At 46.8% G+C, this 27,538-nt stretch overlaps 3 protein-coding genes across 4 annotated transcripts; 1 reads left to right on the forward strand and 2 right to left on the reverse strand.

Annotated features, from left to right (window-relative positions):
- The first annotated feature begins 1,144 nt into the window (after nt 1–1,144).
- Nucleotides 1,145–2,509, forward strand: H2AX (H2A.X variant histone). Its single transcript, XM_080930392.1, has one exon. It carries the CDS (start codon nt 1,192–1,194, stop codon nt 1,621–1,623), a length of 432 nt encoding a protein of 143 aa, XP_080786518.1. The 5' UTR covers nt 1,145–1,191; the 3' UTR covers nt 1,624–2,509.
- A 287-nt stretch (nt 2,510–2,796) lies between these two features.
- On the reverse strand, nt 2,797–10,255 carry HMBS (hydroxymethylbilane synthase). Its single transcript, XM_080930674.1, has 14 exons — nt 10,085–10,255; nt 8,131–8,184; nt 7,749–7,821; nt 7,343–7,392; nt 7,204–7,259; nt 6,824–6,901; nt 6,035–6,112; nt 5,867–5,942; nt 4,393–4,506; nt 4,138–4,176; nt 3,823–3,942; nt 3,558–3,611; nt 3,360–3,446; nt 2,797–3,275 (listed from the first exon to the last, which is right to left on the reverse strand). The coding sequence occupies exons 1-14, from the start codon at nt 10,121–10,123 to the stop codon at nt 3,102–3,104; spliced, it is 1,092 nt and encodes a 363-aa protein (XP_080786800.1). The 5' UTR covers nt 10,124–10,255; the 3' UTR covers nt 2,797–3,101.
- Nucleotides 10,256–13,651: 3,396 nt separating this feature from the next.
- On the reverse strand, nt 13,652–26,774 carry VPS11 (VPS11 core subunit of CORVET and HOPS complexes; the record flags this gene model as incomplete). 2 transcript variants are annotated; one of them, XM_080929862.1, is made up of 16 exons in its annotated part: nt 13,652–14,110; nt 14,418–14,640; nt 17,864–18,035; nt 18,123–18,325; nt 18,412–18,551; nt 19,053–19,214; nt 19,306–19,494; nt 19,604–19,750; nt 20,173–20,359; nt 20,949–21,100; nt 21,471–21,672; nt 23,364–23,611; nt 24,366–24,529; nt 24,813–24,948; nt 25,039–25,183; nt 26,584–26,774. In XM_080929862.1, the coding sequence occupies 16 exons, from the start codon at nt 26,772–26,774 to the stop codon at nt 13,946–13,948; spliced, it is 2,826 nt and encodes a 941-aa protein (XP_080785988.1). In that variant the 3' UTR covers nt 13,652–13,945. The 2 variants fall into 2 exon arrangements, with proteins under 2 accessions (XP_080785988.1, XP_080785989.1); XM_080929863.1 differs by lacking the exons at nt 23,364–23,611; nt 24,366–24,529; nt 24,813–24,948; nt 25,039–25,183; nt 26,584–26,774 and having other exon boundaries at nt 21,538–21,646.
- Nucleotides 26,775–27,538: the final 764 nt, after the last annotated feature.

A 27,538-nucleotide genomic window follows, 5' to 3' on the forward strand; every position in this document is an offset into this window, starting at 1 on the left:
ATGGTGACAATAAAAGATTACCTTTTACTTGTTCCCCTAAGTGTAACCACTCCTTCCTCTCTTCTCTTTAACATTTGAGGTTCTTGAGACCTGAATCCTACTGCTTCCTTACACTTAAATGCTCTACCACTGAACTATATCCCAAGCCTGATATATTTATGTTTTTACATAGGCATTTTATGATAGATTGGAAGGGCTAAAGTAGGTGCCCTTTCCAATAGGATGGTTAACCTCTGCTCCATCAGACCCTTTCTTGCAAAAGGTCTGTCACAAATAAGTAGACAGAACATGTTGAATAAGTATTACAACACAAACTTGTGATAGCATAAGAGATCACAGTGCTCTGTTTTCTGTCACAGGATTAAACTCTCAGGAGTTTTCATTTCTTTTAATCCCTCCCTTTCTAGCCAAGCCTTTAATCCCAGCACTAGGGAGGCAGAGGTAGGTGGATCTCTGAGTTCAAGGACAGCCAGGGCTATTCAGAGAAACCATGTTTCAAAAAACAGAAGTCAGATGGTAATGGAGCACGCCTTTAATCCCAGCGCTTGGGAGCAGAGGCAGGCAGATCTCCATCCCTATGACAGACTGGTCTACAGAGACCCAGAACATCCAGAACTACACAGAAAAAAACCTGTCTAGAAAACTCAAAAAGTAATAATAACAAACAAATAAATAAACCCTCCCATTTGCCAGATTAGAGGAGGGAGTGGGAAGTACCCTAACCTGGAAGGAGAAAGGTGCTTATAGTGTAGACCCTTTTCCTTTAAAACCATAGGCCGGCTCAGATTTCCCAGAAACTGTAGAGGTAGCTCTAAGCTCCACCCTTCTAGTGTTTGGGTTTTGTTGGCAAGCTGTAGCGTTTAAATTTCCCGCGCTCTATACGGATTGGCCATTTCCAGGGGAGATTAGTCGCTGGCTTGTGGCTACTCCGCCTTGTCTTCTTCCCCGGGTAAAAGGTTTTCAAATTGGACCAATCGCTGAGCGCGTCCTCTATGCTAAAGTACGTCACCGAAGGGTTAATTACAGCCAACCAGAGGTTGGTATTAAAAAAAGAACCAATCAGGCGAAAGCGGGGGCGTGTCCGGGGAGCTTATAAGGGCGGACTTGCCCGCGCGAGGCGACAGTTGACTGCGGCGGTTGGCAGTTTCGTCTTTCTTCGTTCTTCGCAGCAGCTCTTCTACCTCGCATACGATGTCGGGTCGCGGCAAGACCGGCGGCAAGGCCCGCGCCAAGGCCAAGTCGCGCTCTTCACGCGCCGGCCTTCAGTTCCCGGTAGGCCGCGTGCACCGGCTGCTGCGGAAAGGCCACTATGCGGAGCGCGTGGGCGCAGGCGCGCCGGTGTACCTGGCGGCCGTGCTCGAATACCTCACTGCCGAGATCCTGGAGCTGGCGGGCAACGCGGCTCGGGACAACAAGAAGACGCGCATCATCCCGCGCCACTTGCAGCTGGCCATCCGCAACGACGAGGAGCTCAACAAGCTGCTGGGCGGCGTGACGATCGCGCAGGGCGGCGTCCTACCCAACATCCAGGCCGTGCTGCTGCCCAAGAAGACCAGCGCCACCGTGGGGCCCAAGGCGCCGGCGGGCGGCAAGAAGGCTTCCCAGGCCTCTCAGGAGTACTGAGGGAGCCCGCGCCGCGGCTGCCCAGCCCTCCCCCCACCTCCACAAAGGCCCTTTTAAGGGCCACCACCTCCCTCACAGAAAGAGCTGAGCCACTTCGGGCTGCGGCCCGGCCCGCCGCCTTCCCCTCCCCTCTCAGTCCTCGCGGGTCTCTTTCCCTTCCCCTCCGCGTCCTCCGGGTCTGCCACGGAGGACGCGGGCACCAGGGCGCCCGCCCATCCCGGAGCTCGTGACATCGCTTCGCTGTTCTCCGGCGTCGACCGGCTGTTCGGAGAGGCTGCGGCACCTTCCAGAAGTCTCGGCCCCTTGCTATGACGTACGGCCGAGGTGGGCTTTGAAGGTTAGTCCTCCGCAGCTGCAACCCCAGCGTCTTCAGCTTGGTGCTTAGCCCTCCTGGACCTTTTCAGAAGTGATGATTGCCGGGCTTTGAGAAGTGGATCACATGGTCTCATTCTGTGTGTCCCCTTTGCTGGCCTCTCAAACCAGTTGACCCTGTGTCCATTTGTAGGCCGGTGTGTGGTGTGGCTGGGACAAAAGCTAAAGTGAACCCAATTTCTTCAAGATACCTCCTGGAAAGGGTTAGGGAGACGCTTACAGGCCTGTGGACAGAAGAGTTATATACCTGCCGCAGGAGACTGGCAGCCGGGCCTAGCCATCCATCCCTTTTCCCCCAGCGATTCAACTACAACCCAAACACCTAGATACCAGCACAAGTCGGTGAATCCCTGTCTGGACTGAGCCTCTGTTGACTTCTGAACTGGAACTTTTGCAGCTATTAAAAGTTTAGAACCTTAAGTGGGGAGACCCAATGGGCTAATTTTATTAAAGGATCGTTTGGTTTTTTTTTTTTTAAAAAAATGAGTGTCTGATTTAATTTTGAATGCTGTAGTCCCAGGGCTGAAATATATATATCTCCGTGGTAGAGGAGCCATGTGCCTGGCACATCTTGTGGGAGGGAGTGGGACTATAGGGTAACTTAACTTTCTGCAAGCAGTGAGTGGGCATTGGAAATGCTATGTAAAGCTAAAGACAGCCAGGCTATAGAAATTAAATACTAGTTTCTCTGTGCTTGTTTGGTGCTTCCTGGGTTACATTTTGAGAACAATGAGGCAAGTTACAGAAAAGATGTTTTGCAACAGAAAGGTCCCAGACTCAGAATTCAGGTTTAAAAGGGCTTTGGGTTTATTCATATCTTCCCCAATTCCAGAGGAACCACATTCTGAAACTAGTTTATTGGTGGCATTGGGTTACATTCAAAGATTGGCATGGACTTTTTCTAAAGAGATGAAGCCCCCAACTATTGAGGGAAAGGCAGTCATGGAGGCCCCAAGGTGAGGCATATCTTCCAAAGCGGAAGTCTCAACAACCCTGTGGTTCAATCTCCTGGGATAATCAGCCCCCAAGTTAAGGACCACAGGGTACTTGGAAGCCAGATGTAGGCACTGGAGTGGCAGCTGGGGCTCCTGTGCCCTGCAGAGCAGTTATCGTGCATCATTGAGCTGCCGTGCAACATCTAGGATGTTCTTGGCTCCTTTGTTGAGCAACAAGCTGGCCAGGCTGATGCCCAGGTTCTCAGCAGCTAGCTGGGCTCCTCTTGGAATGTTCCTGGCAGTGATTCCAACCAGCTGTGGGTCATCCTCTGGACCATCTTCATGCTGGAGACAGGAGTTATAATTTTTAGGAGAGGAAGATTACAAGCAATAATTGTATTTATTCCTCCCTCACCTCCCAGTCAATACCTGAACAGGGACCTGGATGGTGGCCTGCATGGTCTCTTGCATGCTATCTGAGCCATCTAGACTCCAGACTCCACCAGTCAGGTACAGCTAGGAAATAAAATGTTTATACCAGCATAATTGAAAGCTTAGATGTTTGGGTGCACATGGAAATGCCAGTCTCTTCCCCCTCCCATTCCCCCCTCCATTTTCCCTGCTTACTTGCCCATCCTTCATCACTGTATGCACTGCTACTGGCACGCTACAGCCTCCTTCCTGCAATGACATGTTCCTTTGAGCTCTAAGGGCCCTTTTAACACCACTTTTGACCACAAACCTCTTAAGGATATAACTGAAAAGGCTGCTGGGACCAGACCAGACCAAGGTCCTCTCCACACATAAAACTGCATACAGAGTACTTGAGAAATGTTCCTACTGCCCTTGGTTTCCCAAGTCCCCACAACACCATAGGAGGAGCCCATCTTACCAGGTGCCTCAGAAAAGCCCTTTCAGCAATGCAGCGAAGCAGAGTTTCAGGATCATGCAACACACTCACTAGCTCCAAGATATCCTGGTCCTTAGCTCGGACTTCCACAGCTAGGGCTCCCTAAAGAAACAACAGGCTTGATCTCCAGTAACGGAGCTAAACATGCAAACACCCCTCCTCTACCTGCTTTGCAGGGTCTTCTGCATGCCAAAGGCTGCTCCTCTCATTTTATTTGGTGGGTAGCATGTGCCAAAGGTTATGAACCCAGGTTGTTGAAAGAAGCAGTTCAACAAAGCCCTCTCCAGGCAAACTTACCTGACCCACAGCATACATGCATTCCTCTGGGTGCAAGATCTGTGGAGACAGACAAAATGGTGAGATAGGGGATGTTCAAAGGCAGTGAGCTAGGATTTGCTAATCTAGGAAGCCTGGGAAAGGCACAAGTATCAAGTCAAGCAACTAATCTCAATATCCCTAGCCTGGGCTTGTAGTGTTGGTAGAAAGGTCAAGAAGACAGCAAAGGCAGGAGAGAGGCAGATTAAATGTTAAGCAGAATAGGGCAGTTCCTACCTGGCCCACCCGGTTCTGCCAGCCCATGCGCTGTAGGCCAGCCACAGCCAGGATAATGGCACTGAACTCCTGCAGCTCATCCAGCTTCCGTAGGCGGGTATTGAGGTTTCCCCGCTGTGGAGAGTTGCTAAGGAGAAATCAAGACCTACACAGTGTACCCTCTGCCCTACTGTCTCTTTTCCTCCTCTAGCTAACTTTTAAGAACTTTTGTTTTGATGAGTGCTGGTGGATGGCTCAGAGGTTAAGAGCACTGGCTGCTCTGCCAGAGGTCCTGAGTTCAGTTCCCAGCAACCACAAGGTGGCTCACAACCATCTGTAATGAGATCTGATGCCCTCTTCTGGCCTGCAGGCACATGCAGGCAGAATATATAATAAAGAAAGAAAGAAGGAAAGAAAGAAAGAAAGAAAAACTAAAAATAAATAAAAGACTTTTTTTTTTAACAGGATTTCATAATGTAGCCCTGGCTGTTGGAATTCACTCTAATTTTTACTTATTTTAGTTTTATGTGTATGGTTGTTAATCATCCATGTCTTCAAAGGCCAGAAGAGGGCATCAGATCACCTGGAACTAAAATAAGACACAGTTGTGAGCGACCATGTGAGTGCTGGAAGTTGAACCAGGGTCTTCTGGAAAAGCAACCAGCACTTTAAACCACTGAGACATCTCTCCAGCCCTAGGACACACTGTTTTTAAAATTAGTTTTACGAAACATAACACATGTTCACTGTAAAAACCAAAACCATTTAGTAGCCTATAAAGTAAAAGCAGAAGCACCTTCCATCCCTGCCACCCAGAAGTAATCACTGGTCAGCATTACTTGTATTGCCAATGCCTGTCTGTCTAACTAACATGTCAACTCTACATAAGCAGGAACCATGTTTGTTTTGCAATTATCCTCATTACCAGGCCACTGCCTGAGTTTAAGAAAACATTAAAGGACTGTGGATGGATTAATGGGTGGATGGGTAGGTGGATGGATGGATGGACGGATAGATGGATGGATGGGTGGGTGGGTGGATGGATGGATGGATGGATGGGTGGATGGATGGATGGGTGGGTGGGTGGGTGGGTGGGTGGGTGGGTGGATGGATGGATGGATGGATGGATGGATGGGTGGGTAGGTGGATGGATGGATGGATGGACGGACGGGTGGGTGGGTGGGTGGATGGATGGATGGATGGATGGATGGATGGGTGGGTGGGTGGGTGGATGGATGGGTGGATGGGTGGGTGGGTGGATGGATGGGTGGATGGATGGATGGATGGGGATGGATGGATGTGTGGGTGGATGGGGGGATGGATGAATGGATTAATGGATAGACGGATGGGTGGGTAGATGGATGCATGGATGGAAAAACAACCCACTGCCCACATGAACTTGCTTTGGAAGGTCCTTTTATTTTCAGGACTTTCAGAGTCCTCCAGAGTGTCTTTCCCTCTTTGGCCACTGCCCTTCCCTCTTCTGAAAGGATACAATACTCTTGAATTCCAGGTGGGGGAACTTTCTCTGTAGCTGAGCCACTCTCCTCAGGGAACTGGTCCCCACGGCACTGCTCAGAGAGTTTAAAACTAAGTTTAACACAGGCTGCCCACTGTTCTCCACTGCCCAACTCTTTGTCCCCTATATACCAGGCCCACTCACCTTTTCTCTGGCAGGGTTTCTAGGGTCTTTCCAATAAACTTTGGGTGAAAGACAACAGCATCACAAGGGTTTTCCCTTCTGGAGAGCAAATGGAGAAATAAATGTTTTAGTATTTGGAGACAAGGCTTACCTCTAGCCCAGGCTGACCTAAAATTTACTCTAGCTAGGCTAACCTCTAACTCACAATAATCTCCTGCCTCAGCCTCCTGATTGCTGAGATTATAAACATGAGCCACCAGGCCAAACTCATTTTATTTTCTTCTAAAAGGTTTTGTGTTTTGTCTTATTGATTGTTTACATTTTTATTGATGAGATGAGGAGCATATGCATTCTATAGCATGTGTGTATGAGTCAGATGACGACTTCTATAGCATGTGTGTATGAGTCAGATGACAACTTGTGGGATTCAATCCACCAAGTGGACCTTGGGAACTGAACTCAGGCCACTGGCTTGACAGCAAATGTCTTTACCACCTAAGCCATTGTAAGCCAGCCTTCCTGCACTCCATACCTCAAGGCACAATCGAAGTTCCTCAGTCTGGTTCAAATCCCTCTGTAGCCCAGGCAGGCCCTGAATCTCTGATCCAGTCTTAGCCTCCCTAGTAGCCCAACTCCATGAACTCTAAATAGCAACCAACTGGCTTTTCTGCAATACTTAATGACTGACAACCATCAAAGCTGAGGGATAAGTGGTCAAGTTCCAAATTTGGAGGGGGGAGGATCAAAGACTCATACAGTAGGATTAATCCCTGCCAAGCACCCTCATGTGCATGTGTGCTTCACTCTTACTTGCAGATGGCTCCAAGGGTAAAGCCAGGAGGTAGTATGGTAGGCACATCCTTCAGGGAGTGAACAACCAGGTCCACTCTAGAGATGATGGAGAGAACACAGAAAGAGGCTTTGAGTGACCTTACCCTTCTCCACCCACTCCAGCTGTTCAGGAAGAGGCCATCATAAGATCGAAGATGTGTTCTCTTCTCAACTACTCTACCCCATTTCCCCAGCTAATTTGATTCCCCAGGCAGTTAGGTGACTCCAAAGCAATACATTCTCCTTTGTGAAAGTCTATACACATAAATTCCATATTCTGGAGTCCTGCCAATTTTGGGGAGCCACTTTGGGATTCTAGACTGGGGAAGGGGGTACCACATTCCTCCACCCTCACTCACTCATTTTTCTCCAGGGCGTTTTCTAGCTCCTTGGTAAACAGGCTCTTCTCTCCAATCTGCCAGGGAAGAAAGAACCTCAGAGCGAACCTCTTATAAGTGGGAAGAGGGACGAGAAGAGAAGGATAAGGGCTGTCATTACCTTAGAGAGTGCAGTATCAAGAATCTTGTCCCCTGTGGTAGACATAGCAACTGAGGAGAGAGTCAATCAGATACCCATAAATCAACATCTATCGAGTCACCCCTGGTTCAGCCCTTTACCAGATTCACAGTGGAGACAGAGGCATAGAAGCCTCAGCTCCTACCCTCTCGAATACACACACTTGCAGAAAAAGCAGACATACTCATAAAAAGACCCAAAGCAGAAAGTAAGTGTCAGGCTAGCCCAGGCTGTTGGAGAAGATGTATATAGGTGATCCTTCCACCCGCAAGCAGCTTGGACAGAGTCTCACAGGCAGGCTTTGGCCACAGGCAAAGCCAAAAATGCTGTGCCCTCCCATTCGCTGGCTTCCCATTCATTACCATTCTCTCCTCTCAAGAAAACTTACTGATTTCAAACTGTACGCCAGGGTACAAGGTCTTCAGCATCGCTACCACAGTGTCGGTCTGTATGCGAGCCAGCTGGGGAAAGAGATTCAGATGGTTCCCGACCTTCCCCGGCCACTGCCCTAGGCTCAAACCCTCGTATGGACCAAGAAAGATATGAGAGGGATTAGACTTCTCACATGGAGATGAGAAGGGCCTGGCCTGGAGTCCTTTCTCTGTACCCCAATCATTCCCCTGCTCCAGAGACTCTCTTCAGAGGAAGCTGCCATTCCCCATGAGACTGACTCTCACACGCTCTTATTTGCTCCATGCTAGGAACTCTGGGTCCCCACTAGTGACTCTGTGAGTATTAGAACTCTGTGGCAAGGCGCCATCTGTACTCACCTGGCTCTTACGGGTGCCCACTCGAATCACCCTCATCTTTGAGCCGTTTTCTTCCTGCAGAAGAAAGTCCCTAGGTTAGGATCTTTTCCACAACACCTTATCCAAGAACCAGGATCACAGGCTTAGGAGAAAGGACTCCTGGACCCTAGCCAGGTGAGCCTGCAAGTAGGAAGAGTCCCAGGACTGGTCCTTTAACCTTCCTTGGTTACCTTCTGCCCTCCTACGGGATCCAGAGAAGCAGAGACCCGAGGAAAAGCTGTAATAGGATCTGTTGTAGCAGCAGCAAGAGGACACTGAGCCCCAAAGTCCAGTCGGGCCAAGGAAGTTCTAAGTGGGAGGGCTGCACACAGCCAGGTGCGGAAAATGATAAGGCCCATCAGCCTAAGCACAGTGAGGGTGGACCCTGCCGGAGGGTGGGGCCTACAGAGGCTGGGCAGGACAGCGGAAGCCTCCCATTGCTAGAGGACAGGCTCACTGTCCACAACAATTCAGGCACTTGAGAAAGCCTCTCTAACCCCTGGGTAAGACACTAAGTGTTCCTTAGTCTGACTAGGATGTACTCCTATAAGGATTGAAGTCAACCAATTGTCCTGTTCATCCTTGTGGCTGGGTATCTTTGGGAACTTCATCCCATCAAGGGCTACCTAATGCCTCAAGATGTCCCAGAAGACTACGAGGACAAACTGCCTAACATTCACCGTCTACATGCTTCCTCTAATGTCTGAGCCCAGAGCTCAAAAGGACACACCTCTTCCTTTTGTTAAGGTGCCTCCGATAAAGGTGTTTAGTGCCAAGCAGGTGGAACTGGGTCCTGCAGTCGGACCAAAGGTGACAGGAGTCACTGTACAAATTGTCAACCTTCCCTGAACTGGGTTCCTCATCTCACGGGTTCTTCTGGAGACAGACACTCAGGTTCTCGGTCACTGGAGGAAGTGAAAAGTTGCTCTTGGACTCCAGTCTACTCCACTGTGATGATGCCTCCAACAAATGCCTATGGGATAGCCTCTGCAGTTTAGCTAGGTCTGAAATAACACAGAAACTCCAGACAGCAGGGAGCCCATAGAAAGGAATTGCTAGGTTCAAACAACTTTTTGACCCAGAATAGCATTTGAACCATGTCTGCATATGGTCCTTGCAACAACCCTACAAGGTTAGACAGCGTAGGAACTTGCACAAGTGTCATAGAAGCAAAGGTGCAGAGTGGTCACGTTACTGTCTAAACATCTCCCGGCTATGACCAGGCAGAAAGTGAGGTCTGGGATCCAGACCTCCCAGTGCTCTGAAATGTCTTCACTAGCAAGGACTGCTGCTTACTGCAGGAGATAAGCAGGCCTCCCACATCTGCTTTATCTCTCAGGCAGCCTGCCCACAAGTCCAGAACTTTCCAGGCAAGCCAGAAATGACAAAGCCCAGGGGTGGTTCCCCACTCACAATAGTAATTCAGGTGTGTCTCAGCTAGGACTTTTGTGTGTGGCTGGGGCTGGGTGACTTCCATAACGGAGGACGGGAGAAGACATGTACACGTCCAGGATGCTTGTATACAGTTTTAAGAAATGGGCTGTGCTCTCCCCTAATGAAGTGGATCATATTTCAAGATAGCTGGGTTTGCCTCAGCCCATACTTTGTGAAAGGATTTTGCCTCCGTATACACCTTTACTGGCCGGGAACCACGGAAATCCAGCCAGAAGTCCAAAAGGATGGAATCCCACGGTAGACCAATCTTCCCACTCTCAACCCCACCCCCACTGCTCCGGGTCACTCCTTCCCTGCCTTAGGGTAACCTAGTAACTGGCCCTTTAAAAAAAAAAAAAAAAAACCTAGAGGGGCGGGAGGGGGGGAAATGACAGCTAACCACTCCGACCAATAGACGACAGAGCATGGCAACCTGGGACCAATCGTTGCTCGCAGAAAGCCCCGAAAAGTGCGGGTCATCGGTCACCGGCTCAGGACTCACCGCGGTTGTGGCCGCGCCGCCGTTACCGTTACGGGACATGACTCCGCTCAGGGCGCAGGCGCGGCACTGCCGCTGCGGTCCCCTGGAGCCTGCAGAAGCCGGCGACCTGGGCAGGCTGGGACTGAAGGCACATGGGGCCCGAGCCCGCACTTCACTCCGGCTGCAGGACCTGCTGAGCTCTGCGTCACGTCCGCTGCCCTCCCTCGAAGGGGCGGCTTCTTCCTCTGGGCGGGAATTAGGATTGCGACACAGCCAGCCTCATCGCCCGTCCCCTGCACGAACAACTCAAGAGGTTATTTTCTTTTCAGTTTTTATTTTATTTTACTTTTATTTTGGTGTTTTGAGACAGGGAGAGTCTGTGTAACCCTGAGTGTTCTAGCTCTGTAGAACTGGCTGGCCTCGAATTTACAGAGACCAGCCTGTCTCTGCCACCCCAGTGCTGAGATTTAAAGGTGTGTCCCACCACCACCTAGCTATTTTACGGTTATTAAATGTGTAGTGTTGGTGTAGGTCTGCGTTTATCGGAGGTCCTAGGGTAACCTGACAGTCAGCTCTTGCTCTTCATTATGTCCCAATGTCCCAGAGCATTTGAACAAGTTGCCAAGCCCTCTAGGGTGGATAAAGGGCTCCAGAAGGTTCCTCAGAATATTAACAGCTTAACCTTTCAAGCGCTGGCATAAACACTTGGTGTAACAATTTTTTTTTATTGCTGTTGTTGTTTTTACAAGGCCAGGCGTGTGCTGTTATGAGCCTAGGCTGGCCTCGAAATTTTCTTGTCTTAGACTCCCATAGTAAAGAGTATTTCTTGTTTTTTGTTTGTTTGTTTGAGACAGAGTCTCATCTATCCCAGCCTCAAACTTGTTATGTAGCCCAGAATGACCTTGAACTCTACCTCCCAAGTGCTAGGATTAGAATAAATACCACCGTGCTTGAATTTCCAAAGAGATAAAAGGTCGTGTCAGGGTGTGGAGAGATGGCTCAGTGGTTAAGAGCATTTGCTACTCTTACAGAGCACCTGGGTTTGGTTCCCAGTCCAATATGGGCTTCACAGGCACCTGTAACTGCAGTTCTAGAGCTTCTGATACCTTTTCCTAGTCTCCCTGAGCATATATGAGGTGCACATGCATACAGGCAGACACACCCACACGTGCATATAACTTACGAAAGAAAATGTGCAAAGCCGGGCTTGATGGTGCTCCTTTAATCCCAGCATTTAGGAGTTAGAGGGTCTCGATGTCAACTTGAACCACACAGTAAATTTGAAGCTACAAGAGATTTCTCCAACCCCAGAAAAATTCAGCTAGCCAGATGGTACACACCTTTATTCTCCTCATTCTGAATGTAGAGGCGAATCTCTGCAAATTTGTGGCCAGACTGGTCTACATAATGAAACCGTGTCTTAAAAAGGGAGTGTGTGGGGCGTGCAGCCCTGAAGACAAGTGGGAGTGCCAACACCGTGAGGGTGACATTCAAAGCCTCACATGTCCTAGGCGTACACTGCACCACTTAGCTGTATCCCCAGCCTAGAAAGTGCTTGTCAGATGCGTGCCAGGTGTGGGGAGGCTGAAGCAAAAAGATCCTGAAGTCTATATTATTCTGGGTAGCAAGATCCCATCTCAAAAACACAAAGAAGTCTGGCACACACACAGACACACAAGTGCTGTGCTGGACTGGCATTCACAGCACTTTATCACATGCCCAGTGTCTTGGGTTAGCTCCAAGAAACACACACACCATTCTTTCCACTTTAATTTCATTAATAACAACGACTAGAGCATTTACACAGATGCTGTTTGTTTTTTTAAGTCAAAATTGCTGTTCAAAGTAATGTCCAGATGGAAAAACTGAGGTTCGGAGAAAGTAGGAATTGTCCTAAGTTGCTGGAAGGAGTGGTGCATACATATGATCCCAGCTACCTGGGGAGGCTAAGTCGAGATGAGGATGTCTTGAGCCCAGGAATTCAAGACCTGCCTAGACAACAAAAGACTTCATGTCAAAATGAAAAAGAATGGCCCTGGAGCTGCAAAAATGGCTCAGTGGTTAAAGCACTTAACTGCAGTTATGGTAGCCTGAGTCTTAATCTATGGTAAAGGTAGGAGAGGATCTACTCGTAAAAGTTGACCTCTGACCTCCACGTGTGCCATCACACACACTAACCAAACGTAAAGTAGTTCAAAATCAATACAACTAGGATTCAGTGTCAGGCTGTCCTATTCAGTCTGTAAGTGTCAAAGCAGTGGTCCCCTGTAAGCCCAACCCTTAGGAAACTGACTAAAGAGAACTGTCACAAGTTCAAGGTTAGCCAGGGCTACATAGAAAGGCCTTCTAAACAATACAGAGGGAATCCACCAAACCCAGAAAACAAAGCTGCTTAAGTCAGAGCCCACAATATTTTTCTTTTGTGACAGGGTCTCACTGTGTGGCCCCAACTGGCCTGGAACTCAGAGATCTGCCTGCCTTTGCCTCCTCAGTGCTGAATGCACTACCATGCCTGGCTCGTGTTACTTTCTGTGAACAATTTCACAGGAGCAATTTGTTGACAGGGACCCAAATAACATAAGCATAGTAATATAACCTTTAACCTGACAATTTCAAAAGGGAGAAAATGCTTAAACAAAAAATCTTTTCTCCTGCTTATCTGATATGAAATATAACAACCTATCCTGACTAGGTCTAAGGCTATCTGTCTGTTTGAATATTTTAAAACATATTATTACATGTGCATGAGCCTGCGTGTTTATAGGTAAAAAGCCAACTTGAGGGAAACCTTTTACCATGTGGCACTAAGGGATGAAACTCTGACTGAAGGCTGGAAAAGTGATCCCTGAGCCATCCATCTCACAGATACTCTGCAGCCCAGTGACAACTATGTATTATGTAATTGAGGCTGACTCTCCTGTCTCCATCTCAAAAATGCTGGGTCACAGGCATGGGAGGAGGGTCATTCCATTTCTACTTGATTGAGCAAGAGCAGTTTTTCATGTCTTGTTCTGGGATGCACTTGCAGTTCTGTCGGTTTTGTTTTGAGGTAAGGTCTTAACTAAGTAGCAGACCCATAGCCCAGCCTGGCCTGGAACTTGAAGGCTGCTCCTAATTTGTGATCCTCCTACCCCAGTTTCTTGTTTACCAGTGTATGCCACCACACCCAGGCTCTGTGGGCCTTTCAAAGAGGTTCTTCCGAAGGTAGCTAGCGTATAGCTTAGTAATGTACTTGCCCTGTGCACTAAGACAATGAAATTCTTCAGTGAGCTTAACTTTCCCAGATGTCACAGGCCCCACCCACTACTCAAGTGTAGTGGAGCCAAACTGACCGGAAGCCCACAGGCAAGGAACTAGAACTCAGGAAGTTCTTAGATGTTAGTCACCTGAGGGCTAGGCAAGATAGCACATGCCTTTAATTCCAGACTCAGGAGACAGAAGCAGGAGAATCTTTGTGAGTTTGAGGCCATCCTGGTCTACATGAGTCATAAGCCAGCCAGGGCTCACAATGAGATCCTGTCTTAAAAACAAAAAACACCTGCAAAGTCTCCATAAAGTATTTCTCAACCCTCATGTTATACTTTTTATTTATAGGCTCTGGGAGCAAGGACCCAAGCACAGCCTGGTGCCCTTGAATACAGAATAAAGCAGCTATTGTCCACAGAGAGGTTGCTGAGGTGCCCTTCCTCATTGGTGTGGAATAATCTATATTGTTGGTCAGCAGGAAGGACAGCAGGCTGGAAAAAGGAGGCAGGAAAAGCAGATCTCCTCCTTGAATCCCGAGGCCTGGAACTGCGGTCATGTCTGCTACTATATCTCCCTTAGGCTCATATCTGTGCTTCAGAGGCCCAGGGTTATAGGCTTTCCCAGGAGCTGCTGTAATTAAGTCCCCCTCCTGGAGTGCATCAGCAGGTCCCGCTGGAGTCCAGCCTCTAGGCTGGGGGTCAGTCTGGCTGTAGGAGGGTCGGTCAGCAGAGTCAACTTGTTGAAAACCCCTCTGCCAAAGTAGTCCGCAATCACAGAGAAGCTGTCATTTGAGCATTTGAGCTAAAAAGAAACAGAAAGAATCAGACCTACAGTGTACACTTGCTAACTGTAAAGGGAACAGATCCTCTGGCACTCCAAGGGCCCTGTAGCACTGTGTGTGTGTGTGTGTGTGTGTGTGTATGTGTGTGTGCATGTACCAATGGAGGACAGAAGAGGACATTAGATACCATGGAGCTGTATGTATCAGGCAATTGTGAGCTTCCTGATTCAGGTGCTAGGTCCTTAAGAGTACTTCCTGCCCTCTAAACTACTTTTGGCCATCTCCAGACCACCCTGTCCCCACCGGTTTTAACCTGCTCATCCCCACCTGATGCTGAAATTGATCGTGGAGATCTCGTTTCTGTTCCTGGGCCCGGATCATATCCATCACCTTCCGGTTCTCAGGGAGGCAGGTGGGGCAGTCAGCATCACTTTCTGAGTAACTCTCAAAGCAGTGCTGGTGGAAGGAATGGCCACACAGGAAGTGGACTGAAGGCAGCTCCAAGGCACTGTTACAGATGCTGCACTTGGTCTTCTGGAAAATCTTTGGACTACAGGCAGGAGACAAAAACAGTGGCAAGTAGTGAGGGCAGAAACGAGCACCCAGCAGAGAGGAACCTGCCTGTTCTTACCACCCAAAGGGAGTCAAACAGGTACAAAAGCTCCAACCTGGAGTTCTAAGTTCTCTAAGTGCAAGTCACCCAGGAGGATAAACTCTGCCCTCTTTCAGTTTTCAAACTGCCACCAAATCCTTTAAAGGAGCCTTTCCTGCTCACAAAATTGTAGCAGACATTTGAAATCTGGGAAAGGAGATGCAGATCTAATTTAGTAGCACTTTTTACTTAGTAAGGCCCAAGGCCTGCAGACTTCAGCATCATGGCATTCACACCTCACCCCCAAACACACACACACACACAATTTTGTTCTCCCTTTGTTGTTATGTTTTAAAAATTTCCTTACCTGGCTTTATTTTTATATTATGCATGAATGTTTTTTCTATATATGTATGTGTACCACAGGAGGTCAGGGGAAGATGCTGGATCCCTTGGAACTAAAGTTAAATGGTTGAGGGCCACCACATGGATGCTTTGAATCAAACCCAGGTTCTTTTCAGAAAAAACAAGCTTTTAACCACTAAGCCATTTTCTAGCCCGTTCCTTCCACTTTTAATTTTTAAGATTTCTTTTCTCAATTGTGTGCACAGGAGTTCCAGTGGAGTTAGACGTGGTTGAGTACCTGACATGAGTGCTGGGAATTGAACTGGATCTCTCAGTAAGAATAGGACACGCTCCAATCACTGAGCCATGTCTCTAGTCCCCTTCTCGTTCTCCATTTATTTTCTTCTCAGAATTTACAATTATCTCCAACACTGAATCAACCTATTTGTCTTCTAGATTTCTTTTACATGTATGTATGTGCCCGAATGTATGTGTGTGTGTGTGTGTGCACCACTAGAGTGTGGATGCCTACAGAGGTCAGAAGACAACATCAAAATTCCTGGAGCTGGAGTTACAGGCAGTTGTGAGCCATATCTGAACCCAAGTCCTCTGCAAACACAGCAAGCACTTTTAACTGCTGAGCCATCTATATAGCTTCAAGCTTGCCTATTTAAAATATTTAATGTATGTCTCAAGGACATCTGGTCCAAGAAGGCAGGGCTACCTGTCAGTGTTAGTCATGAAAGGTGAAGGACATTACAGTAGAGTCTAAGTAGAATAAGAAACCATTTCATAATAAATATTTTACAGTGTAATGGGCAGAACAGACCGAATACCCTATAGCTGGGATGGTAGTGAATGCCTATGATCCCAGCACTTCAGGAAGATTAAGGAGTCCAGGCCTAGCTTCAACTACAAGAGACTGTCTCAAACAAACAAAACAAACTTCTTAAGACTTAGATTTGAGAATAATCTCTACTACTGATAATTCTATCCAAGCAGGATGGCTTGTTTCTAGGTTAAGATGTCTCAAAAATAACCCAAGATATGGGCTGGAGAAATGGCTCAGAAGGTAAAAGCACTGGCTGCTCTTCTAAAGGCCCAGGGTTCCATTCCCAGAACACACATGGCACCTGTCTTTAACTCTAGTTCTAGGACCCAACATCCTCACTCAGCCATACATGCAGGCAAAACACCAATGTACATAAAGTAAAGCCATAAAAACAAAAAAACAAAAAAAAAAACAAAACCAAGCCTAATAGAATAAGCCTGTAGCCATAGCTGTTGAGAAAGCTGAGGCAGTGGAATCAGCTCAGTACCTCAGGTGACAGTGCTTGCTGTACTAGCCTGACATGAGTCTGAGCCCTAGACCCCATGTGGAAAAGTGGGACGTGACAGTGTATTCCTGTGACTCCAGCATGCAGCATGGCAGAAATTAGAAAGACACTACCTCAACCAGAATTACTGGAAGCAGTCCTCTGACTTCCACAGGGCCCTGAGCATACATGCAGCCACAACTGCACACACCAAACCAAACCAACCGTCTTTAAAGGAATGCTGAAGGTACAGCTTAGTGCCATTGTGCTTGCTAGCACTTAAGTAGCTCTGGGTTCAATCTCCGGAACTGCAAACAAATAAAAACTTGGAAACAAATTATTAACTTTATGCATTTTCTAAGATCAAATTTTATTTCAGAATACCTTACAACTTAGCTGTTTGCTCAGAAAAGATAAATATTGTATATGCAGAGAAGAAAGAAGTAACTATAAAATAACCTCCTTCCAAGCCCATTAGATAATGACTTATGGGGCTGGGAAAGAAGATGGCTCTGTAGTTAAGGCCCCTTGCAGTGGGCCTGAGTTCAGTTCCTAGCACACATGGGAGTTGGGGGTGGGGCTCAGAACTGCCTATAAGTCTAACACCTGGGGATCTGATGCCTGTCATCTGCAGAAACCTGCATTCAAGTACACATACTTGTACAAAGACAAACTCACACATATACATCATTTAAACACAAACAAATAAGGGTGTGATAGGGCTAAAGAGATGGATCATTGATTAAGCACACGAATTACTTTTGAAGAAACCTGAGTTTAGTTCTGAGTTTCTACATTAAAGGGCCTACAGTGCCTGGAATTCCAGTTCTAGGAGATCCAATATCTCTCTGGCCTCTCATAAAAGCATAAGCACACTTGTGCACATATACACTAAATCTTTAAAAACTAAGATTTACGGCTGGCTGTGGTGGCCCACGCCTTTAATCCCAGCACTCAAGAGGCAGAAGCAGGTGCATCTCTGTGTTCTATGACAATCTGGTCTACACAGGGAGTTCAGGTCAGCTACGGCTATATAGACAGACCCTGTCTCAGACAAAATAAAACAAAAAACAAACAGGACAACATATAATTCATCTTTTTTTTTTTTTAGAATTCACTAAAACATCTTTAGAGGGCTGGAGATGTATAGTTTCAGTGGTAGAGTGGGTGCCTCTCACCCTTCCTAATGCTGTGACCCTTTAATCCAGGTCAGGCTGTGGTGACCCCCCAACCATAACTTTACTTGCTACTTCATAACTGTAACTTTTCTTCTGTTATGGATCATGATGTAAATATCTGATATGCATAACAACTTAGATGTGACCCAAAGGGGGTCACAACCGACAGGTTGAGAACCAAATCCTGAGATTAATCCTTGATAAAGGGAAAAGCGGAGGAAAAAAGAAAAACAAAGTGGGAGCTCCAACACACTTCACAAATCCTCTGAGAAAGCCTAACAGCAGCACACTGTGACAACAGAGTCAGCCCCTGCCCCACTCTGCACATCCCAGCGTGGCTACCTCGACTTGAGCTCTTGGATTTCCTGGCGGATGCGAGTAGTCTCCTCTCTGTACCGCCGCACCCGAAGCTCGTCCTGTGCGATCTGCTGGCTCTGTTTCTGCAGTTTCTGAACCAGGTAATCTCGGATGATGGACAGGGTAGCTGTGGAGTTGTGCGCCAGGGTCTGGACCACTGAAATTGGGGGCCAAGAGGAAAGAATGAATCAAGCAGCAGCAGCTATGCAGAGTCCCCAGCTGGGCAACCTGTGCTCACACATACCTAGAAGAGGCGGCATTAGGCTCTTGTTCTCAATGTGCCTAAGCACAGCTGCCACGTACTCCTTGCAGTCTTCCTCCTTGCGGGCAAAGTAGCTGAGGGCCTGCTCCCACAGCGAGGGCTCCTGCTCCCCATGGCGCTCACACACTGCAATCACCTGCCGGTACTGCTCGTGCTGCATGTGGTAATGCATGATCTGCTGGAACCTGGGGCCAGGAACAGGACACACTCATGGGTTATCCTAGAAAAATCACCTGAGTCTTCCTTTCCCCTGAGGGTTCCCCAAACTCACAGCTTCCCCTGTTCATAGAGGTAAAGAACCCCATCCTGGAAGTCATGCATCTGGCACAGGACCAATGCCTTGTCAAACACATCACAGAATCGGCCACTCTTCAGCAGGGAGATGGCCTCTGCATGAAGTTTCTCCTTGGCCTACAGGAGAAAGTGGTTGAGGTGTTAATCCTCAGACAGCACAAGGTCTTTTATACAAGACAGATCAAATGTCTCCTTTAATTCAATTTCCCATCAGTAAAACCCATTTGGGCCCAGAGGAAGGTACTAACTATTCCCTACATCAGTGGTTCTCAATCTGTGGGTCTTAACCCCTTAGGAAAACCTCTACCTCCCAAATATTGACATTATAACTCATAACAGCAGCAAGAATTACAGTTATAAAGTACCAAGGAAAAGAGTTTCATGGCTGGGGTCACAAGATGAGGAACTGTATTAAAGGGTTGCAGCATTAGGAAGGTTGAGAACCATTGCTCTAAATAAAGCAACAAAAGGCAGCCACAAAGCTGGAGAGCAGGCACAAAAGGAAGTAGCTTTTTCTTGATTCACTGCTAGAGAAGGAACCCAAAGCTTCACATATGTAGGATCAGGGAGCACCCAGCCCTCCTTTCCAGCACCTCCCATGGCTCTGGTCACTGTTACCTGCGGATCCTTTTCATGGGCCCAGTTCTGCAGCCGTAGCTCCAAGAGGGTGTCGTAGATGCCCTGCGGTGAGTCTGGCTGCACTTCACTCATATGTTCCAGGAAGGCCTTCAGCTCTCTTGGGTTGTTTGCAAAGATGGGGATGAACTCCTCAGAGTTGGCCTAGGACAGAGGGAAGACACACAGTGGCTAAGTAAGGTGGCTCAGTACTCACAGGCAATCCCTGCTGCTCAAACTGCTTCCTGGGTCTCACCTGGCATCGTGGAGCTTCCCGATCACCTCGGCCTTCCAGACTGGGCCGATAGTCAGTACAGAGGCCTTTCAGCAACTGGGTTGTCTGCTCTGGTATGTGGTGCATAAGTATCTTGCCATAGCGTTTCATGTTGCTCTCTGCCTGCTCAAAAGGCAGCTTACCAATATACCGAAGGGCTTCCTGATAGTTCTGTGGAGAGGTGAAAGGTAAAGCAATGCTCCTCTCTTACCCACCAGGATGTATTATTATTATTATTCAAAATATGTCCTCAAAGTGGCATTCTGCCCAAAGCACCCACCTTAATGTCCTCTAGCTGGATCTTCAAGTACCACTCATGATGAGCGTGATTCTCAGCCAGATAGAGGGCATGGGAATAGTAGCCAGCCTGCCGAAGGACCTTAATGGCTGTCTCCACATCAAAGTGGACTTCACTCTCACTCTTTGTCTGCAATGACATTAGACAGAATCATTTGCATGGAAGTGGCTACAGAAGAAAGAATCAACAGGCATCTGACATTACGACATGTTTCTAAAGGGCAATTATATCCTGGCTTTAAAAACATGCTAGCCAGTCTCTTGCAGATTCTGATTAAAGATCCAAGGCTTTCCTCTGACCCTATTGTTAGGAAGACATTTCTAGGGACTCAGGGCTTTCTTAATGGCACGTCCTGGGCTTCAATCCCATGGAATGTTCTAGACAGTAGGAGCAGCTACTCTTTTTTCTTTATAGAGGAGAGAACACTGGTTCCCAAATAAAGCTGGCCCTCTGCTTTCCTGTGTCCTGTTGAAGAACAGCAAGTCCTAGTAAAGCCACTTCAGGCTCAGTGAAGCCTACTAAGAATCATCCCATCCAACACCCCCCTTCACCTTGATGAACTCCTCCAACTTCGAGCTGTCCTTGAGCTTGGTGTAGCAGTTCAACAGCAGGGTGGTATGATCAGCATTAGCCAGAGACTGCCGATGCAGGGTTTGTAAGTAGGCAGTCAAGTTGTGGATACGCTGGGCATCCAGAAACTTACGGATCACATAGGATGGCTCCAACTTTCCAATGGTTCTAGGTAAACATCATCAGGATTACTTTGTCAAGTGAGCTGCACAGGGTTCACCGAAGACCTGTTAGTGTCCTGTATAGCCCACTTCTAACAAAGTTAACATGGTGCCAGTGACACTAGACTTACTATAAACCATACTGTGTGAGTCTCCACAACACTGGTTCTATTGTTCTTTTTGATTTTGAGGCAAGGTCTCATTATGTAGTCAAGGCCAGCTTGGGAAATTGTTATCTAGACCAGGATGGCCTTGAACTCACAGAGATTCCTCTGACTCAGCCTCCCAAATACTAGAATTAAATACTTGTTACACCATACCAGGTCTTGTGTTTTAAGGTAGGTTCACTGTGTACTACACACTAGTCTTAAAGTCACAACCCTGCTTCACTCCTGGGACACAGACGTCAGGTACATGTTACCAGTTCTCTCCTCACTGGCAGCACCAGTTTCCACAGGAAAGCTGAACACTTCCTGGTGAAATACAACCTCACCCCCTCCCCACTCCACCCCTGCCCTCCCTTCTGGCATGAATGTCAGCAGTCTAGCTGCCTGTTCTACATCCAGAGCTACATCTCATAGCATATCCACACTAACCGGATATACTGCTGAACAGCCCCATCATGGTTGCCCTTGCTGTAGAGATGGTCTCCATACTGCATGAAGATTTGAGCCAGCCCATCACTGTCCAGATGTTGACTCTTAGCCAGGTTAATTGCCATTTCAAATAGATTCTTCTTAAATAGCATCTAGAAGAGAGATTAGAACATTGGTAGAAATGGTCCTAAGAATATACCCTCCCAAAATGTACCCGTAACAGACTCAGTAGACAGTTCAGAGTTATAATCTGCCTACAGTCCAGATAAAGACCTCAAGATGACCCCAAGACCAACACCAACATTGATCACCTCACCTACAGGTCTCTGTAAACAAGAAGAGTTGGCCTAGCTCCCAGCCATTACTTCCCTCCAAAGCCATATCTTAGACCCTAAGGAAACTGAAGAAGGCTGTGTGTGACCCAAAGAAAAGAGAAGTCACTAGGCCCAGGTGACCTAAAAAACCCATTCCTAGAGCTACTTCTAGATGCTTGTGCCAGCTCTGAGAATCTGGTGGCCTTGCCTCCAGTTTGGTCTGTGTGTCCTTCTCCTGCAATGCGTGGACCCGCCCATCCCGCGTCAGCACGTACAGGGAGCCCCACTCAGCGAGCACATCCACTACATCCTCAAAAACAGCGCTGTAGGCTATGAACTTGTTGCACAGGTCATAGATGTTGAGAATTTGCTTGTCAGAGTTCTGTGAGTCTCTGCTGGTAAACTCTGACCTGCACAGGAAAGAAAAGCACCCACTATTTAGATCACCCGTCTCAGTTCCCTTGTGGTTCCTTCCCATGATAACTTCAGTGCTGCCCCATTCCAGTCACAACAAATCACCTCATTGGCCCTTCCAGCAGCTCATCTCACACATGAAGAATTGTGCTGACAGCTGCGGAAAAGAACACATAATCCTGGTCTTACCCTTTAGTAAGTATCCTGTCATTAATCGTAGCCAACAGAGTAGAAATTAAACATTCAGACTTCCATGCACTTAACAAAAAAAAAAAAAAAAATTACCCATTGCCTGGTAAGTTAGACATTGTGCTGAACGAAAACAATCCAATTGGGGCTGGAAGAGGGCTCTGATAAACTGCTTGCTTTGCAGGCATGAGGATCTCAGTTCAATCCTTAGAACCCACATTTAAAATAAAAGCAAGTGACACACAACCCAAGTACAGGGATTGAAGAGATAGCTCAGCATTTAAGAGCACTTAGTGCTTTTTCAGAATCCCAGCTCAGTTCCCAGCACCCATATCAGGTGACTCATGACCACCTGTAACTCTAAGGGATCGGATGTGTCTGCCCTCCAAAGTACCTGCACTCAATGTGCACAAAATCCATACACATAATTAAAGATAAAAAAAAAATAAGACAATAGGTGCACTGGTATATACTTGGGCAGAGGAAGTGGGCACAAACAGATCCTGGGTCTCACTGGCTGACAACCAGCAGGCCAGCCTAGTCTACCTGGTGAGGTCCAGACCAGTCAGAGGCGGTCTCCAACACAAACCAAGTGACTAACACCTGAGGTTGTCCACTGGTCTCCACACATGTGGCCATACACATACCTGCACACACATGAACATTATACATACACAAAACCAACAGGGAATGTTCTCACAATGCAAAAGACCCAGTCCCTTTGTAGTGCTCTGGAAAACCCCAAACAAGAAAACCCATACCATACACTTCACAGAATCTCAAAGTTCCTCTGACACTCAATCATCCTTTCTGGTTCTACCTAACTCACCTTCACCAACAGTTAAAAAACAAAAAACAAAAAAACAATCTCAGGTCAGATTCCCTGAAGCAGTCTACATTCACACAGTATTTTTACAACAAATGTCTGAAGCAAAAACACATTTTCCTGGATGGGGAGATGCCTCAGTGGTTAAAAGCACTGTCTTTTCTTCCAGAGGTCTTGAGTTCAATTCCCAGCAACCATATAGTGGCTCATGACCCTTTTAGTGATCTAAAGCCCTCTCTGATATGCAGATATACATGCAAATAGAACACTCATATATGTAAAAATAAGTAAATTTAAAAAAAAGAAAAACAACATTTTCCAGTAAAAATAGCTAACTAAGGGGGCTGGAGAGATGGCTTAAATCTTAAGAGCACTGACTGCTCTTCCAGTGGTCATGAGTTCCATTCCTAGCAACCACACGGTGGTAGATCACAACCATCTGTAATTGGGTCCGAAGCCCTTTTCTGGTGTGTCTGGACAGTGACAATGTACTCACACACATTAAATCTTTAACAAAAATAGCTAAGTCTAGGTGGAAGAACAACCTACATAAAACTCAAATGACAGACTAGCTGGATCCAGGCTTAGGACTTAAAACAAACAAACAAAACCAAAACGATAGTTCTGGGGAATAAGTTAGTCCTCTCCTTTCCCTTTTCCTTGGATTCTTACTTGGGAGAAACCTTCCGGTCACGGGAGACAATGACAAGGTAGCCTCTAAACCAATGGGCGATGAGCTTATGTCCCTCAAAGGCAAAACAGGGCCCACGTTCATCTGGCTGGTAAAGGTAGACGCACTCATCTCCAGCAACAATGAACTGCAGGTCCTGAGAAGGGTCACTCAGGGCCGAACAGCGCAGGCCACAGCCATGGGTGTCCAACTCCACACGAGGGTAGTCCTTTCCAGAAACTATATAGGACTGCCAAAAGTAAGAAAAAGTTAGCAGGCTCCTAAGTGTTCATACCATTTCCCATTTCCCTCTTGACTGTCACTTAGCATTTGTATCTCTTCTTGGCAACTTGCCTTCTCCATCACGATCACCTAGCCATTAGATGAATGTACTGCGAGGCCATACTCTTTTCTTTTTATACTATCAGAAGCTATCAACAGAACCCTGCAAGTTAAGAATTGCAATGGTTCTTTGTTGGTTATATTGGGGAGGCAGGTCTCACCAGTGTGACCACAGTAAACAGGAGTTTCTGGGCTTGATCCTTGGTGTCAAACATTTTGCAAAGGCAGCTCACAACCACCTGTAACTCCAGGAACTACCAGGAACTAGAGAGCTAAAGCTCTTGTCTAATTGTGCCTAACAGGTGAGACTCACATTGTGCTATTACAGAATTATTTTCCTAAGACTACCTGTTTGTCTCCTACATGAAGAAATAAAATATTAAACTGGGGGTTGGAGAGATGGCTCAGCGGTCAAGAGTACTGACTCCTCTTCCAGAGATCCTGAGTTTAATTCCCAGCAACCACACGGTGGCTCACAACCACATGTAATGAGATCTGATGCTCTCTTCCGGTGTGTGTGAATACAGCTACAGTGTACTCAGATAAAATAAATAAAATAAAATATTAAACTAGGCAAATGATTCAAAGTTCTATGATAAAAAAAAAATTAAGACTCTCCAACCTCTCCTGTTGGTTCCCCTGGAGCGTGGCCATAATCATACCTGAACATTTTCCGTTGTCACGACAAACAAGTGAGTAGTCTTTCCTGCTTGTCGAAAGGCCAGTCCAGTAACAGGATAGTTTCCCTTGTGCAAAATCTGGGTCTTGCTGTGCCGGTCCCGGGTAATATCTCCCTTGTTCAGAGTAACGCTGCCATCTGTAAAACCTGAAAAACAGAAAACAGCACATATGAACCGCAAAGACCACTTCAAAAATCTAGGAATGGGGGCTGGAGAAGAGGCTCAGTGGTTAAGAACACTGGCTGCTTTTCCAGAGGACCCAGGTTCAATTCCTAGCACCCACATGGTAGCTTACAACTGTCTGTTACTCCAGTTCTGGGGGATCTAATGTCATCACACAGACATATATAAAAGCAAAACACCAATGTACATAAAATAATCTTTTCTTCTTAAATCTAGGAATGAGGGTTTTTCCTCCTTCCTGCATACCAATGGCCATAAAGTTGAGATTCTCATGGACCGTCAAACAAGACACGACAGTCGGCTCTGTCCCTGGGATGGCAGGGAAGATCCGAGTGCAGAGTGGATTGCCACCGTCTCTCTTTTCCAGGTTCCAGATCTTTACCTGGAGACAGCCCACAGACACGTGAGAGTTAGTTTCCCTCCAACCAAAAACCATTCCTAGGTTTCTGGATTTTTCTTTGCTGTGACTTACCAGAGGGTTAATACCCTCTTCATCCTCACCAACCGATGCCAGAATATTGTGCTGCTTCAGCTGATATAAGTGTGTCACTCGTAGTTTGTAGGCCTGGAACCCTGTAAGCTGTAAAGAACGTGGCAAGAACCAGATCTGGCCTTCCATATGTTCAGGGTAGTCAAGGTGCCTCTTTTCCAAAGAGTGGCATGTCCCTTCCCTACCTCTTATCCATGGCTGCATTTTCTACACTTTAATAGTACAACAAAAAATTAAGATATCTTAGGAGAAGTCAGGGCTGCAGACAGCACAACTGAAACTTAGCACATACAAGTTAGATATCTAGCACCACATCTAACTGGGTGCAGTTTATAATCTTAGAACTCCAGAGGTAGAGGTAAGAGGGTTAGAAGTTCAAAGTCATCCTTGGCTAAATATGAGCTAAATAAGATCTTGTGTTAAAATTTTAAAAAAGAAAAGAAGGGAATGAAACACATGCACTTAAGAGACATCACATTCACATAATTTCAATTATAGGATACTATTATCAACTGTTCTGTATTATTGTTGCTAATTTCATACTGAGTTTAATTTAGAAATTAAAGGTATGATTAATGTGTTGTCACTGACTTAGCCATTTTAAATTTACAATGCTACAAAAGCAACAAGCTGTAGAAATCCTACTTTGAAGAGCTGGGGGACAGAGTACATGAGAAGAAGGCATGCTTGAGAAGTTGACAGTTTTTCCTGGGCTACTAATATGGGTGAGATCCTCTCATTGAGGATTGCCCTTGATCCCAGTGATCTGGAAACAGAGATGGAAGGATCTCTGTGAGTTCAAGGCCAACCTAATCTGCACAAGGAGACCGTGTCCATATCCTCTTGATGCTGGCACGTTTAGCTTCCAGTCAGCAATGGAATCAGAAGGGAACATTGCTTAGTATAGTGTACTTTGTTGCTATTTAGACTGACAGACTAGGCATGTTAAATGCATTTTTGGCTTGTATTACTCTCTATGATGGAGCCGCCTGGATATAACGCCGTCGTCATTAAGTCAAGGAACGTTTCTATAGGAAAAAGTAGCACCTATGTAGTTTGTAACTACCAGTGGCTTCAGACTCACCTGGGGTCTGACTGTACTTACACCAGAATCTAGATAACAACATGAACATTACCTCTTAGATTCCAAGTGCTTTCCCACATATCTAGTAAACAAAGCAAACTACTTGTTTCATTTACCTCCTCGCCTACAATATCAGACAGGGACGGTAACACCTCTCGTACACACGTCTTTTTAAGGCAAGTTGCATCTATTTGCGAGGGGACTGATCTTAACCTTGTCAAACTGGCATTAACAACCTTTTTACAGTAAAGGAAACTGAAGCCGAGAGTTAAATGACTTGCCCAGGACCGCTCAGTTGACAAGTTAGAATATGAACTTCCTTCTTTCTCCCATCAGACCACAAAAGACCTCTGGGCTCGCATCTCGAAGAGCCACTGACAGATTCCATTCCAGCTGTAGGAACTCGTCCAGCGTCCGCTGAGGAAAGAGCCAGCTCCAAAAGGATATCTCCAAAGACCAGGCTCCCGCGGCCTGAGTCGCAGACAGTGATGCCAGGAGGGAGGCAAAGAAACTTGGAAGCAGTGGATCCCGAGACCGGTGCGGCCCCGGGAGCGGCCCCATCATTACCCAGCGGCTCCTTCACCAGCTCCTTCTCGAAGAAAACGAAGCGCCGCCACTGCAGGTAGGCCGCCATCTTGCCGAGAGCCCACGCCTCCGGAAGCAAAGTCACGTGAACTGCAAGGCGAGTCACGTGATAACCGTGTAAGGACGCATGCGCGCATAGGGGTTCCAGCGTGGGTAGTGCCTGCTTCCCATCGCTGCGGGGGTGGAGTTTGCCTAGTCACTCCTTAAATGCTTTGTTAATGACTGCCAGGGTGCAATCCGAAACTAGCGTCCCCTCTACAGCAAGGTGTCTAAAAACTAAAATATTCTGTTCGCTGCCGCTGTGCAGAGAATAATGTTTTGAGAGGCTATTTAATGCATCAGCTTTTTAATGGTGCAAAATAAAGCTGAAATTAAATGCCACCTTTTTAGAAGTAGTTAATAGGCTGCCCAATCAAATTCAAAGCTTTTTAGATGTATAAAACTTTATAAATAAAACTATCAAGAAGCAACTAGATGGATAGTATGTAATTTCTGTGCAGATCCCTATAGTAAATACACTACTGTATACCAGTCAGAAAGCTTACTTTAACAAAGAGAGTTTTGGAGGGTTTTGTTTGTGGGGGGGGGGCGGGGCGCGGCAGGTAAATCAATAGAATGTTCGGGCACTGATGGCTCTTAATAAAGGATGTCACAATTTGTGAATCCTAGCTTGTTGTGCCTAAGTGGGTTATGTTTTTAACCTATCAGAGATATTTTAGATCATAAATGAAAGTATATGAAACCGGTTTTTCAACTGCCGGAAAAAAATAATAAAAGTTTGTGCCTGCCACTTTTTGAATCATCCTTGTGTAT

This window comes from Micromys minutus (genome assembly GCF_963924665.1).
Source record: "Micromys minutus genome assembly, chromosome: 16".
Lineage (NCBI taxonomy): Eukaryota > Metazoa > Chordata > Mammalia > Rodentia > Muridae > Micromys > Micromys minutus.

What these genes read in the sequence shown, in the direction of transcription:
- H2AX (XM_080930392.1), top strand. Translation starts at nt 1,192, where the DNA reads ATGTCGGGTCGCGGCAAGACCGGCGGCAAGGCCCGCGCCAAGGCCAAG.
- HMBS (XM_080930674.1), bottom strand. Translation starts at nt 10,123, where the DNA reads ATGTCCCGTAACGGTAACGGCGGCGCGGCCACAACCGCG. An exon ending in TGGCGTACAGTTTGAAATCA is followed by an intron (nt 7,393 to 7,748) that starts GTAAGTTTTCTT and finishes CTCTCTCCTCAG; the next exon opens with TTGCTATGTCTACCACAGGG. An exon ending in CCATCCAGGTCCCTGTTCAG is followed by an intron (nt 3,276 to 3,359) that starts GTATTGACTGGG and finishes TCCTGTCTCCAG; the next exon opens with CATGAAGATGGTCCAGAGGA.